This window comes from Peromyscus californicus, unplaced genomic scaffold (genome assembly GCF_007827085.1).
Source record: "Peromyscus californicus insignis strain IS unplaced genomic scaffold, ASM782708v3 Scaffold_12__1_contigs__length_115047231, whole genome shotgun sequence".
NCBI classification, from domain to species: Eukaryota; Metazoa; Chordata; class Mammalia; order Rodentia; family Cricetidae; genus Peromyscus; species Peromyscus californicus.
This window is the reverse complement of record NW_026294413.1, coordinates 107,870,679-107,885,619: the sequence shown is the minus strand read 5'-3', so window position 1 is coordinate 107,885,619 and position 14,941 is coordinate 107,870,679. Positions and strand designations below refer to the sequence as shown.

Here is a 14,941-nt window from a genome sequence, read left to right as displayed (position 1 = left end):
TAACGATCTGTAGCATAAAATTATCCCGAAGTATTTCCGCGTGAAGGAAGATTGATGGCTCAGTCCCTGCTGCTTCACCAGTGCTGATACTAACCTTTGCAAACTGGGAGGTGGTGGTGCACACCTTTAATCCCAGAACTCCTGAGGGAGAGGCAGGCAGATCTGCGTGAGCTTGAGGCCAGCCTGGTCTACATTGTTCCAGGATAGCCAGGGCTACACAGAGACCCTGTCCTAAAAGAAAACAAAAAATGTTCTGCGTGCTGGGGCATTTGTTATGGTTTTACCCATTTCTCTTCTCTAGATGACTTAGAGTCACTCCTGCCTCTTTAGTGACTAGTTCTTAATGTTGGGATAATTTCCGGTAATTAAAGAGATCAGAATTAGCTTCTGACTTATACTGAGGGGATAAATACAAGTCATTACAAAAGCAAAACAAAACACTTTAAAAACCAGACAGCTTCTAAAATGAATTGGAGGTAACTTAAAATATGTAAACTATGATGTATCAGGTTATAAATTACAGTGACGACTCTGATGTGAGGAGACGAAAATAAAGCCGTAGCTGAGCACGGCGCAGACAATACGTATTTCATGACACGGTGAAACCTTGGAACTATAGATGTCTGCCAGAAAGACATTAAATGACAGGGTTTATCCATGCTGTGCATCCCCATGAGAGCCAACAGGAAGAGCAGGATGTATGCATTCATTTTCCACGGCAGAGTGGGAAAGTCAGCTACGTGGCAGTACAAGAGGCACAGCCCTTTGCTGATAAGTTGTGTGTGTGCGTATTTTTGTACATCCGACAGTCAGAAAAGACACACGTCACAAGCCATTGTTAATAGTTCAAATCGACTTTAGATGAAGGTATGCAAAACAACAACAACAACAACAACAAACCAAATAGCATTAGCTAACAAAAGCTTTGTAAACCATAAAACAGAATCAGAGTCCAGGTCTCCCTGCTCAAGAGAGGCCTAACAATGGTTTCTGTCATGGGTGATTGTGTCTGTCGCTGGAATGTCACAGTGTGGTCCTAGGGTAAGCTTCTATGACATAGTCTATGCGACTGTAAGAAATGCAGTTTACAGTGCAGTTTTCTGAATGTCTTATTTGATCTGAGGTACTAAGAGGCAGGACCTGTGACTTAGGATGGTTGGCTTGTTGTCTTTGGCACCTTCCAGCCATTCCTCATGATTACACTTACCAATGTAAACTTAAGTGGGCAAAGTCTGGAGCCAGAAGAAGTTGCTGCTGGGCTGTGATGGCCCCAATCCTGCTCTGTGCTCTGCCAGAGTTCAGTGGATCCTACCACTTATTCTCTGCATGCTCTTTGGAAACCATGACTTCTCATTTGTGAAGCCTTTCAGGGTTCTGTGTTGACTTTAAGTTTCTGTGGCCCTTTTGTGTCTTTGGGTAGATGACAGATTGTACATCGTTATGGAGCTCATAGAAGGAGCCCCACTTGGAGAGCACTTTAACTCTTTGAAGGAAAAACAGCAGCATTTCACTGAGGAAAGACTATGGAGAATATTTATTCAGGTACACCCTTCATTGAAATTTTCATTACACAGCAAAGTTCTGAGCTGCCTTAGAGATGTACCATTGGTTATGTATACAGTGGGGAATCAATTTGCTTTCATTCTTATTTCAAGTTGTGCTTAGCTCTTCGGTACCTACACAAGGAGAAGAGGATTGTCCACAGAGATCTGACGCCAAACAACATTATGCTGGGAGATAAGGACAAAGTGACAGTTAGTAAGTATAAATGTCTTAAACTTTTTAACTGAAGAATTTCTGAATATCAGTTCAGAGTAGAACCCTATTTCAGAACAGTGGCATACGTTCAGTAGAACTTTGGGCATGGATAGAAACATTCTCTCTGAATTGTACAGTGGAGTAGGCACTGGCCACTTGACACTTTTGGCCTGTGTGACAGAGGAAATGGCCTTTTAGATTTATTAAATTTTGAGCTGGATGTAGGGATCCGCACCTGTAATCCAGTCCTTGTAAGGTAGAGACAGATGGAACTAGAGTTCAAGGCCAGCTTAAGTTACATAATAAGTTTGAAGCTAGCATATGCCACATGACATCCTTTATCAAAAAGCAAAATGAAAACAAAGACAAAATGCTTTTGTTAAATTTTAATTACTTTCCACATCCGTGAGAGAATAGTGTTCACACAATATCGGATAGAGGCAATGCTGTTCTAAATGACTGGTTTGCTCGTCTGAGAGAATGCAGTGCTCTTAGGATGCTCCCTGTGTAATTCCTCAGTTAATGCTTCCTCAGTTTTTTCTTTCTAGCTCATGAAGAGTAGCTTTGATAATTAACACATTAAGCACATTGTTTTGGATCATTTTGTCACAGTCTGTCTTACAGGTAACAGACTTATAGGGCTACAAAAATACAGCCATTTGTATACTTTCCTATCCTTGGTTTTGTTGTTGTTTTCATCTATAGCAGAAAAGCTCTAATAGTAGATCAGATTTCATTGATTAAGATAGGTCTTGGTGGTGTACACCTTTAATCCCAACACTGGGGAGGCAGAGGCAGGTGGATTTCTTTCAATCTGAGGCAAGTCAGGCCTATGTAGTGAGACTCTGTCTTCAAAAAATAAATGAATAAGTAAAAAAAAAGACAATAAAAATTAAAAAATTTCCCCCTAAATTAGTAGCTTTATTTTTACCCCTACGTTTCCCTATCTCTCCATGGTGAACTGCTCTTTAGTTTAGATTGACATGTTACCTTTCTTCTCTTTTTCCCTGAGCTCTTTTGCTTCTCATTTGAAGTATTTATGGGTCACCAGCTACAAGGGGGAGGCGCTGTTCCTGTAGATTTGTAGTCTCTACACAGTTTCTCTGAGATCCCTACAGTAGAAGAGTATTTGAGAACACATTGCTAGGATCTGGAGGCTTACCTGTGCATCCCTGTGTGAAGACACCGGAGAACACAGCAAGTTCTACAGAAGTGGATGATAAAGGGCACATTTAACACAAAAGTCTCTCTGAGACTTCCTTAGATGCCTGCAGTCCTTTGTGTAGGTTGTTCCCTGGGAAGACAGCTTCTCCCTCTCCGAGACTTCCTTAGATGCCTGCAGTCCTCTGTGTAGATTGTTCCCTGGGAAGACAGCTTCTCCCTCTCTGAGACTTCCTGAGATGCCTGCAGTCCTCTGTGTAGGGTTGAGGCCTCGGTGGGCTTTCGATGTTTGCTTTGGATGCCTGTTATTGTTGTCTTTGTTCAGTCATGTTAGTGAGACTTTATGGGTATAGCTTCTGGCATTCTTAGGAAACACAGTCTCACAGTAAAGCCCCTGATTCTCTGGCTTTCACAAATCTGTCTGTCCCCTCTTCTACAATGACCTCTGACCTTAGGTGAAGGAGTTATGTTGTAGCTTTATCTACAACTGGGCTCCATAACTGCATTTTGATTGGCTGTAATTTTCTGTAATGTTACAATATACAAGTAATGTTACCCAGACTGAGCAGGTTTTGTGTGTGTTATATGTGTGTGTTTATATGTGTGTGTGTGTGTGTGTGTGTGTATTTGTGTGTGTGTGACAGTACTTAATGAAAAAAGAGACCATGAATTTGAAAGAGAACAGGAGGGGTATATGGAGGGAGGAAAGGGAAGAGAGAAATGATGTAATTATAATCTCAAAATAAAACAAAAAATAAAGAAAAATAAAATTAGTGGTATTAATGTTTTTCCTGATTGCCACCATACCCCAGCAGGCCACAGCCTAGTGCTCCTGAGGTGAGGGACAGTCAATGTTTCCCTTGCTTTCATAAGACAATAATTGCTCAGGAGCCATTCCAGAAGGACACTTCCCAGACCCATGTGTACTCATAAATCAGGACTGAAATATATTGGCTAGATTTTAAAAAGTAGAGCATACTGTACTAGTTTAAAAATTAAAAAACAACTTAAAATAGAAACTCTTTAGATAAACCTGCTATGGGATAATGCTTTTGTACACTGGTTTAATAAAATGTTGATTGGTCAGTAGTCAGGCAGGAAGTCTAGGCAGGATAAGCAGACAAGGAGAATTCTGGGAAGAGGAAGGTTGAGTCAGGAGACGCCAGCCGGCCATCCAGGGAGCAGCATGTAATGGCACACAGGTAAAGCCACGGAATACATGGGGACATATAGATTAATAGTTATGGGCTAATTTAAGATATAAAACTAGCTAGCAAGAAACCTGCCATGGCCACAGTTTAAAAATAACATAAGCCTGTGTGTTTACTTGAGGGATGTAAGTGGGAGAGATTTGTCCCAACACGGAAAAACTCCAGCTACAACCTTCAATGCAAAGTCACTTTGAAATATTTTCAAGCCAATGAATTACGAAATAAAAATCCAAGAAATCAAACAATTGTGAATCTTTATTCTAGGCAAACATTTGCTTAATCATTTGAAATCAATCATAATTTTGTTTACCATAAGCTTTTGCAAATCTGACTTGCTTTTACTTAAGATTATTTTTTGCAATCTATTTCTACATAGTTATCTCAATTTATAAATTAATGGGTATTATTAATAATTGTGAGCTTAAATTGCATAGTGAATTGTGTGTATGTCATAGAAAAACTCATTAAATTCCTCTTACATGCTCATTCAGGTGATTTTTTTTCTGAGTAATAGCCCTTTCTACATATTATTTTCTCACTAGATTAGCTATAATCATCTTTGGCTATATTTAAATAAACTGAATTTAATTTCCATTGCAGTAGTTTGATTCATTTTTAGCTTCGTTTTTACATTTATACTTTATTTCATGGCACACATTAAAATAGTTCACAAATTAAAATAGTGTCATGATGTTTATTTATGACAAGTTACTTGGTCCACTTGTTTTCAAATTCTAGTTCTGTGTCTCCAGAGAAGGGGACTTTTAATTCCTTTTTAAAATTCGTTATGATGGTTTGGTTTTCCTATTCCCTGTCAGCCCACCTGGCATCCTCTCGGCACAGCTCAGGGTTAAGCCAGTACTCAGTGTTTACATCTTTGTCACTGTGCAGTTCCTGCCTAGTACTAACTACTTTTTCTTCGTCATAGACCTTTAATTTTCCTCCGAGTTAATAGCTGCTTTTCTTTCTGTTTGTGTTTCTAACCTTCTGTGTACCCAGCCTTATCTCTTCTCAGGATTCTGAGCTTCATTTGCACGGTGTCCACAGGGCTGATTAGGAAAATTTCCAATTTCCTGTTCCTGGACACTCCACTCCTTTAGCTGCTGTGGCAACGTAAACTGAACTTCACCTTAGGTCTGGTACACAGCCATTACTGTAGATCTTTCCATTTTCTCGTGTTCTTCCCTCCTGCATCAGCCTCCTGGCTGATGGCATGCACCAGGAACACCTTGGCCTTCCTGATTTTGAAGGCATTTCTTCATGCTTTTAGAGTCCTGCTGGCTGTTGGGATCCCACTGCCGCTCTTACTTTAGTTGCCCAATCAGTGAGCTATGGTATCTCTCTAGAGATTCCAGGGTATTCCTTTTATCCTTGGCACTGAGTAGGCCTTTTTATTTAGTGTGTCTGAAAGAAAGTGTGATCTGAAGTCTGGCGTCTAAACCTGCTTCCTGGGACACATTCTGCACTGTTCACTGCCCTTCTTGTTGCTGTTTTCTTGGCTCGACTTTCTAGAACCCCTGGGTACTCTTTGTCTCAGCAATCTCCTAACTTTAGAGTTTATGTGTCTTTATCTCTGTTTGTTATATCTCTGGATTTTAAAAATCATTTTATTGAGCACTTGACTTTTAAACGTGGCTTTGCTCTCCAAATGTTCCATGCTGTCCTTGGTTCCATCCTCACAGGATCTGGCTTTTACTCCCTCCCAGTGTAAGGTAGACTTCCTGCATCCATCTTTGTTTCCCCTCGCATAATCTGGTCTCTTTCTGTTGGATGTTTTCCTTATGTCTCTGATGATGAAGGACTACCTTTGGTATTACAGAAGGGAGTGAAAACCATTGTTGGAATCACTCTGTGTTCTAGCCAAGGCCATCACCTGGAGACTCAAAGCATGGTGGAGATTTCTTCAGTGATCCTGAAGTTTGTGTCCATCTAAGCCTTGCTCCAAAGAAGCTGTCTAGTGTCTGGCCTGGTCCCACGGCCTGTGTTGTTACTGTGGGAGGCACGTGGTTGGAAGGGCTCGGGGGACCATATTCGATTTGGTTTTCGCTGAGTTCCCTTGAGCATAGCTATCTGCTTCTTGGTGCCTAGCTGGTTGTGGTGCTAGGGGCAGTGAATCTGTTTCCTGTTGGTGTCCAAAGCACTGTGTGGGCAGGAGGGGGTCTTCTCAGACACGTGGAAAGTGTGCTCTGTCTGCCAGGCCACCGTTTTTGTTTCCTCACCATCTTCCAGGGTCTCATTGTCACACCTTATCCTCTGCTGTCACCACACCCATCCTCAGAGACAGTCCCTGCCCATATATACCAAGGCTTTTAGAATCGGAAGAGGTAAACGTGCACGATCAGTTCCCCTTTAAACTGGAAGTGGGTGGGCTGGCTATGTTAACTAGGTATAAACAGTAGCAGCACACCTCCTTTTTATATTGACTCTGCAACTTAAAAGATGTTTTCGGGTTGTGCCAGGCTCCCTAGAAAAGTAACTTGAATTTAGCAGAATGAGCAATTGTTCACTTTATTTTTCTTCTCCTGCCTTGCTGCTCTGCTCAGTCTATTGATTTAAGACTTATTAGAGTTCCACGTAGCCGTTATTAAGCTAAAAGTGTTTTCCTCTTTCTGGGCATTTTAGCTTGAGTGAGGCAGCATAGACAACCAGCCCCACAGAGGCGGGGAGGGATGGCCCTCAGGGGAGAATCTCCTGCACTGTTCTTTCTCTAGCACAGTGACGGTGTGACCAGGGCATTGCCGTGACACCCTTGTCATGAGTGAGTGGAAGAGAACTTTCTGGCTAGCACGGTAATTAAGAGCCCTTATATAACTCTTTAACAGTATCTTCAATGCAATAATTCTGCACTATTTGATCATTATCTATCACTGATAATTGAAATGTGCACATTAGACTCAGCTTTAAGAGGGGCTCTGATTTGGTTAAAATATCATCACATTAGTTTTGAACTAAATATATAGAATCCTAATACTTTAGGTAGTTGGATGCAGGTGGCCACACTTGGCATCACTGTTGACACAGGTGCTGTAGCTGATGAAGAATGTGGCCACAAGGGGGCAGTCGCCACACAGGGGAAGCTGCCACAGACCTTGCAACAGCTGCTTGGGTGGATTCATCAAGTCTCCACAAAGGGGCAGCCTTCTACACATTATTGTTTGTAGTGGTATTTTATTTTATGATATGGGAAGTTTATTTACCTCCAGAAAAGAAGCACAGATTTGTCAAATGATGTCAGAGATGAATGGGGCAAAGTGTATTGAAAAAAAATGTAACCAAGAAAAAAAAAATTTAGGAAAACGTAAATGTTCTTCTTCTGTGTAAGAGCTGGCTTGCAGTCGTTTCTAGTAAGCTTGCTGCTGGAGTTTGCTGTCATTTGTAAACAGAGCTTGGAGCACCACCATGGCTGTGTGTGGAATTACAGATGCTTTCTCTTTGGTTTCCCAGCTCTGGCATCCAGCTCAGTGCTCTGAGCAGGTTGCGCTACTCCGCTCCAACCTGACCCTGATCTGTCTGCCTTCAGTGTGTGAGTCTGTTTCTACTTGAAAGCTAGCATCTGGATTCGTGCGATGGCGCATGTGCAGGCCTGGCTCCTGCATGCTGTGGTGGACTTTGTGGCACAGGTGGAAGCAGACCCGCAGTGACCCTCAAAGCCCAGTGGGCCCTGAGTGCTGCCACCTGCTGTGTGGCATCCATACTTGGCTGGTGCATTGCAGAGCTGCTTTGGGGAACCCATGCCCAACCCCACCATTTCGCATTTCTTGGCCTTTTAAAATGTTCATATTTTAATGGAAATTTTCACCTTTCTTGCTTCCTTGGCACCCAAATAAAAAAGAGAAAAACACAAAATTCATATGTTAACAGGTAATAATTTCAGAATGGACTTTTTGGTATGGCTCAGGAGGTTACATGCTCCTGTTGCAAGGGTGCACATGTGCATGTCTTTTTCAAGTGATATCTGGTTGCTGTTGGTGGGAGTAATAAGGTCATACTTGATTTTGAAAGACATTTATCAAAAGCTTGATGTTCACCAGATGCTACTGTGCATCTCCACAGCTATGTGGAGAGATCTAGTATTCAGTCAACATGTATTTCAGAAACGGACACATGCTGCAGCTAGCAAGGCCAGCAGGTCGGACAGGGCCCTTCTTTCATGGGTTTGTGGTGACAGTACACAGTGGAGAGGGCTAGAATGCCCTCTTCCGTCAGGATGGGACAGCAATGCAAGGTGGTGCAGGAGGATGTTTGAAGGAACACTGTCAGATGAGGCAGGGTATGTTGAGATAACGAGGTGCCTAAAAGTCCCAGCAACTTAGAACAGTGGCAGACAGCAGACTGTTGGATGAACCCAGGCATGTTTATTTTTGTGATCTGAACTGTTACTGGTTCTCATCTGTTTAAAGGGTTGTTTTGTTTGTTTGTTTTAAAAAAGAGAGCTTACTGCAAAGCTGTGTGTTCCATGAGGCTAAAATGTTTGGTGACTAGACATTCATGAGAATGTCTTTCCAGTCCTAAGCTAAAGCCACAAGGTCTCTAATCAGATGCAGCTTGCCCCTCACAGGTCAGTAAGGGCTATGCTGAACTCATGACCCATACCTGCTAATGCCTGCAAAGCAGAGAGAGGGCATGGCAGCCATACCTCAGCTCTGCAGATGTCTGAACAGAACTCTTTATGTGTTTATGCTCAGTTTACTTTAATATTTATTTATGGGGGCAGAGGTGTGTGTGGGGGGTTAGTGGACAGCTTGTAAAATTATTTCTTGCCTTCCACCATGTGGGCTCTGGGATTAAATTTGACCATCAGGTTTGGTAACAAGCAGTTCTACCCTCTGATCCATCTGGCCAACACTGTGCTCAGATACTGCTGATCAAAGTAATTCAGCATTAACAGTGTGTGGCTGTATTCCTCCAGAGAAAGAGTATGTGGTCCGTGGTGACTGTCAGTGTTACTCACTCTGCTGGAGGGACCTTTGGGCAAAGAAGCTAGAAGAAAGGATGAAAGTGAAGTCATGGACAGAGCAAGTGCCAGAGCTTAGAGACAGGAAGAACACTGTACTCTTGGGTGCTACAAAGAGGCCTGGTGTGGCGAGAGCCCGGGAGCTTCAGTGTTCACACTCCAGATTAAATGATTAGACTTAGGAGCAGTGTTGGGGCTGTGCAAATCAGGAAGGGCCAGAAGCGGATAATCAGGCTTACAATGGATCACACTGTGAGAGCATCTATCTATCTCTGAATATACATGGAGAGGTGTGGGCCTGCTTGGGTTGGCAGCTCACAGAGTCTGGGCATCACCTAAGCCTTTTTCTCCTTTATCTTTTGCGTTTGCAACAGGTTGGCTTCTAGTCCATATGCTTGTGCTCTCATAGTTGCAAAGGTGGTTGCTGGAACTCCAGGCATCACTTCTAAACTCATAGGTAGGAAGTAAGGAAGCTGCTATGGTAAACACAACAGTAAAAAGGCCCTTCTTCAAATACTTTCTGCTTCTTATCATTACAGAAAGTCAAAGATCTCCCCAGACTTCTTATGTAGTATTGGTCAAAATCAAAATCAATCTTTTTTTTTTTATTTTTTGGAGCTAGGGTTTATATGTATAGTCCTGGCTATCTTGATACTCACTTTGTAGACCAGGCTGACCTTGAACTCATAAAGATCCACTTGCCTCTGTCACCTGAATACTGCATTTATAGGCATGTACCAGCACACCCAACCTAAGGGCAATCTTGTGATCACATCTGGCTATAAGGGAGATGACAGGGGGATTAGGACTGGCCAGTGGTGACTGGATTTCCTGTTGCTGTTATGACTGAAGGCTCTGGCCCTGTCCAGGATAGGCAGCGTGTACACGTTGCATGCTGCAGCAGGAGAGATTCAGCAGCCTAGGGACCCAGAGATAAAAGTTCTGGTACTCAGTTAATGAAGCATGAGAAATGTTGGAGTCCCAGTTTGCAGAGACTGCGTGGTACTGACAGAGAACAAGGGGGAGGGGGTTGAAGGCACCTCATTAAAATCTAATTATGGTGTTTTTGTCTAAGTCAGTCATGCATCTCTCTGAGAAATTTAAGACAGCTTGGTTTCCAGTGGGTCCCCAAAGCTCTTTCTTCATGATGACCCACTTGTCTCTTGATCCAGCCTTAGATCCTAAGCGACTAGGCTCTGCCACTGTCTCTGGGACTTCCAACACACCACCCCACTGCTTTAATGCTCTCTCTTTTTTGTTACCCAAGTCCAATTCTGCTCTTCCAGCTTCATCTTTGCTGCCCATGTCTGACAGGTTGGCTCCCAGAGTGCACATCCCCCTCTCACAGCATCCAGAATGTGGATTTTAAACATCAGGTTGTTGCTGTTGCTTCCTTTGGCTATGATTCTCTGTCAGAACTTAACAAATATTTATTGAGTAAAAAGGTAGAAAAATGAATACAGAAATGAATGAGGTCCCTTGGGGTGGCTTAGTAGGTAAAGGCACTTGCCCCCAAGCCCTACTACCAGTGTTTGATCCCCAGGAACCACATGATAGAAGGAGAGAACTGACCCTTATAAGTTATTCTCTGACCTCCACATACAAGTGTGATGCACTCACATATGCCTCCCCACTCCAAATAAATAAATCAATGTTAAAAAAGAAGAAACAATAAATGTAGGTGCAGATGAGTAAAATGCTTGCAAGTAGAAATATCAAGAGACAAGGGTGGAGGAGTTGCCTGGGACTGGATGCTGCCTGAGAAGTGTGTTTAATGCAAGGGAAGTTGTTAATTAGTTTGAGTGTGTTGGCAATTCTCACTACCATCATGAGCAGTAACCTGAAGGAAAAGTTTTCTCTCCTGAATGCCACAGGACTCAAGAGAACAGAGACCTTGTGGACTGCTGCAGCCCTTGGCATTCTTCAGAGGGTTTGGAGATTGTCATTGTCATTGTCCACTGATGTTTGCTAGAGTCTGTGACCTTAGAATAGTGAACACTGACTGGGATCACAAACGCCACAGGGCATGCTGTTCATACCTGGAAAATCTGGCCATGGAGTGACTCTTCCTGTGGCCTCTGTAGGTCACTGGATCCACCTAGCTTTGAACCTACTCTGGGGTCTGTTTGAATTCAAGGTGATGCAAAGCTTTCTGTGCCATGGGCATAGCCCAGTAGAGCCTCAGCTGTGGGGAGTGTGGCCACTTTATCACTCCATTGCTCTCACGTTACTATGAAGCAAAAATGTTTTCTGCCAAGTCCATCATAGTTGCCTTATACTGGAAAAACAGAGGGACTGTCAAAGGAAATACAGCCAGCTCTGTTTCTAGATGATGAGGTTTCGAAGAGTCAGAAAAGGCGGCTGCAGTGGAGTGAGTCCTGGCAGTTACAGAGGCGGCAAGGTCTCTGGTGGACAGGATCTCAAGCTGTAGGGCAGGGAAGTCCACAGCAGAAGCCTTAGAACCAGGGAAGCGGACGGCTTAGCACAGTGGGGAACCTGGAGTTGTGATGCTAACAAATGAGAGAGGGAGAGCTTCAGCCGCTCACCAGGGGCTGCCCTGGGAAGGGGCACAGTGGGAAGATCAGGCTCCCAGCCCACGAGCCTCCTCCCCAGTTTAGAATACTCCATTTTAGACTCAGCATGCCATTTGTTGAATTTAAATAAGAAGTTGTTAGTAACAGTTGAACTTCATTTGTGGGAAGCCCAGGAAGGAGTCTGGAGATAGAGATGAGGGATCTCTGACCTTTGGAAAAGAAAGTGCAGTGTGGCAGGACTCTGCTGAAGGAAGACACTGAGCCTCTTCTTGGAAAACCCTGTTCTCCCTGGGGTCTTGAATAGGTGGTGCAAGGCTGTGGGTGTCTGAAAGGGCAGTGGTAAACAGACTGGCTGTATGGAGCCAAGCTTCGAGGTGGGCTTCCCCTGCCACAGTGCCACAGCTGTGCTCAAACAGCCTCTCTTCCTGAGCATGATTTGCTTCTGACTAATGCTTTCCTGAAGCTGTCAAGGTCACTCCTTGTTTTTATGCTCCTTAGGAAATACCCAGCCTCTCAGGAGCATTTGTTTGGGAACCAAAAAGAGCATGTCTCCAGTGTCAGCCAGTGCTCTGAGCCATATAGGCACATAGACACATGGGCACATAGACACCCTCAGAACTCCTCTCTTTAAGTCTCTGTACAATCCTCCCTGAAAGGGCCACTTTAGGTAGAAGAAAGGCATCTTGAGGTCACCATGGAGTTTGTAGTCACGGGCTAGGACAGGATGAATGACTGGTAAGTGTGCACAGTTATTGCAGCCTGAAACACCAACTCCCAGTACTGCATCCTGGGTAATAGAAAGAATGCCTTTAGAGTCGCGGGACTTGGGAATAATTCTTATCTATCTGAGGGAATAAGACTCATGTACTGAGGTTCGTTTTCTTTATTTTTCTTGAGTCTCTCCTTTCTCTCTTGTTCTGTCTCCTCCTATATACATCCCAAAGAAAATAATAAAAAGTTACATCTGAGGGGAGTGAGTAACCATGGCAACGCTCAGCTGCAAGATTCAGGCTGTAACATGAGGGTGGGGCACGGTGCCCAGTGAGATAAGCTGCTGAGGAACTTGTGCAGGGAGTAGCTGCTGGTCTGTGTTAGCAGATGGGCATAATAATTTAAGTCATTTTTTGTATCTAAAAACCTTGGTTCAACAAATCAGACACCTGGGAATTTGTCCTTGTGTATTATCTGTGAAGGTTTAAATTATGAGGCATTTAGTCTAGTTTGAATTTGCTCTGCTAAAATCAGCTGGTTGTATGTAGCTTGTCTTAGAACAGAGAAGAAATTGCTATTTTCTTTATGTCAGTCTGAGTTAATGATATAAAACAGGCTTAAGTGTCTTGCAGTCCTCATGGAGCAATAGATCTAGTTATGAAGTATAGCTTAGTATATTTTCTATTCATCAAAATTATACAGCTTAAGAAGAAATCATCTTTCTGACCATCCACATAGTCATCCAAAAGTACAAAACACACCACCAGTGGGCTGTGGAAAGAACCCCACAGCTGTTCTTTTTAGGGAGGAATTGTGGTGGCACATGAGAAAATTACAGACAGAAGCAACCAGTTTTCAGAGTCTGTGGTCCTGTAAGCCTTGCTTGAATGGGGCTCCTCCATCAGAGAGTTATTCATCTGGTGGGTTGACATCTGAACTATCAATTGCCACCTGCTATATATTCCATGGCCTCTGGTAAAGCCACTGCTGTCAGCAGCTCTCAGCACACAGTTTAACCTGCACTCATTGGATATGTCAGATATCTGAGTATGGCCTTATGGCCTTGCAGCATCTGGCACTGTCCCACTCCCTGCACTCTGGCCTTGCAGGCCTCTCATTTCCTCAGTGGATCCTGCTCATTTCACCACAGGACCTTTGCACATGCAGATTCCTCTGCCTGGAAGTGTCTCCTCCTCCTTTCATCCCTGTTAACTTCTCCATCTGATATTTACTTAGTCACTGTGTTTTAGCAGTCTCTCTCTCTGTGCTTTCTCTCTGTGTCTCTCTGTGTCTCTGTGTCTGTCTGTCTCTCTCTGTTTGTTTGGGGTGGGGATGTGCCATAGATTGTGTGTGCGTGGAGGCCACAGGACAACTTCAAATGTCATTCTCCAGGGGATGTTCACCTTGCTTTTTGAGACAGGACCTCTCATTGGCTGGAGCTTGCCAAACAGATCATGTTGACTGGCTAGAAAGTCCAGGGCTGTATCTGTGTTTGTCTTTGTAGTCCTGGAATTGCAAGTGTGTGTCACTGTGTGCAGCTTACTTATGTGGAGATTACACTCAGGTCCTCAAGCTTCATCAACTCCTTTAACTTATGAGCTGAACTGTTTTCCCAACTTCTACAGAAGCTTTTTCTGATCTACTTTTACCCTACCTGCCCTGTCCTTTGAAGGTCTTCTCAAATTACAGATGAACATTTATACTTTGGGAGTGATCTTTTATTGAATGTGCATCAACACTAGTTCCTAAGGTCTGTATCAGAGGTGGCTCTGGCCTGCTGGTCATCTGCTTTGTCCCTAGTTCAGTACCTGGAGCACAGGTCTTGACATCTCAGTGAATGAACACTTGATGACAGTCTTGAAGGTGGAGGAGGATGATGGAAGCTGTCTAAGTGTAGAGCCTCTGCCATGAGGTCTTGTTAGGGCTCTTGTTGCTGAGTGCTCCCTGGGACTGAGGAGAGGCCTTCTGATCAGGTACACGTGAGAAAGGGGGCTTTTTAGTCCCTTCAGACTGTGGCCACAGGAGTGAAAAGGATATATGCACATTGAGTATTGGAGCTGGAGAGGAAAGGACCAGGAGTGGAGAAGGAGAGATGCCTTCTGCTATCTCAGCCACTTTGTACTTCCCAGACAACTGTGATAAGCCGAGTGTAGATTGGGAAATGGAAGGTGCTTTGTAGGACTAGAGGAGAAAGCCCACAGGAAGATCTTGGTGGTTGGATTGTGGTTTGGGAGAAACTGATACAGCAGATGGTCAAACATTGGTGACCAGATGGATGTCAGGCAAAGGCACCTTTTGTCTTCAGTGTGTCAGAGTACTTTGCGTCTGTTGTCATATAGCTAGAGCAAGTCCTGCAAAGCCTGCTTGTGAGTGAGCCAGTATAGAAGGCCATCCAGAGAAGCCGAATGAGGAGTGCAGTGTCACAACGTAGTGACTAGGACTCAGCTCAGAGCCAGATTCCTTGCTGGAATGCAGGGTCTACAGGCTGCATGTGAGCAGCACCCTGCCATTTGTCCTATTAAAGTTTTCCCATGCTGTATTAAATTGTTTTCAGTTGTTAGTGTTGAGTTCCTATTCAAGCACACAGATGCCTTCATGATTTCAGAAAGAAA

The 14,941-nt window shown here is 43.7% G+C and overlaps 1 protein-coding gene across 7 annotated transcripts in view; it reads left to right on the top strand.

The window, feature by feature from the left end:
- Nek10 (NIMA related kinase 10) overlaps nucleotides 1–14,941 on the top strand; it is a 196,438-nt gene that overhangs the window by 56,050 nt on the left and 125,447 nt on the right. For all 7 annotated transcript variants that reach the window (XR_008217203.1, XM_052734077.1, XM_052734079.1 and 4 more), the window contains 2 exons: nucleotides 1,421–1,542; nucleotides 1,656–1,758. Coding sequence is in view for 6 of the 7 variants with exons in the window: in XM_052734077.1 (XP_052590037.1) it covers nucleotides 1,421–1,542; nucleotides 1,656–1,758 (225 nt within the window). In the remaining variant the exon portion in view is untranslated. The remainder of the gene's footprint in view (nucleotides 1–1,420; nucleotides 1,543–1,655; nucleotides 1,759–14,941) is intronic.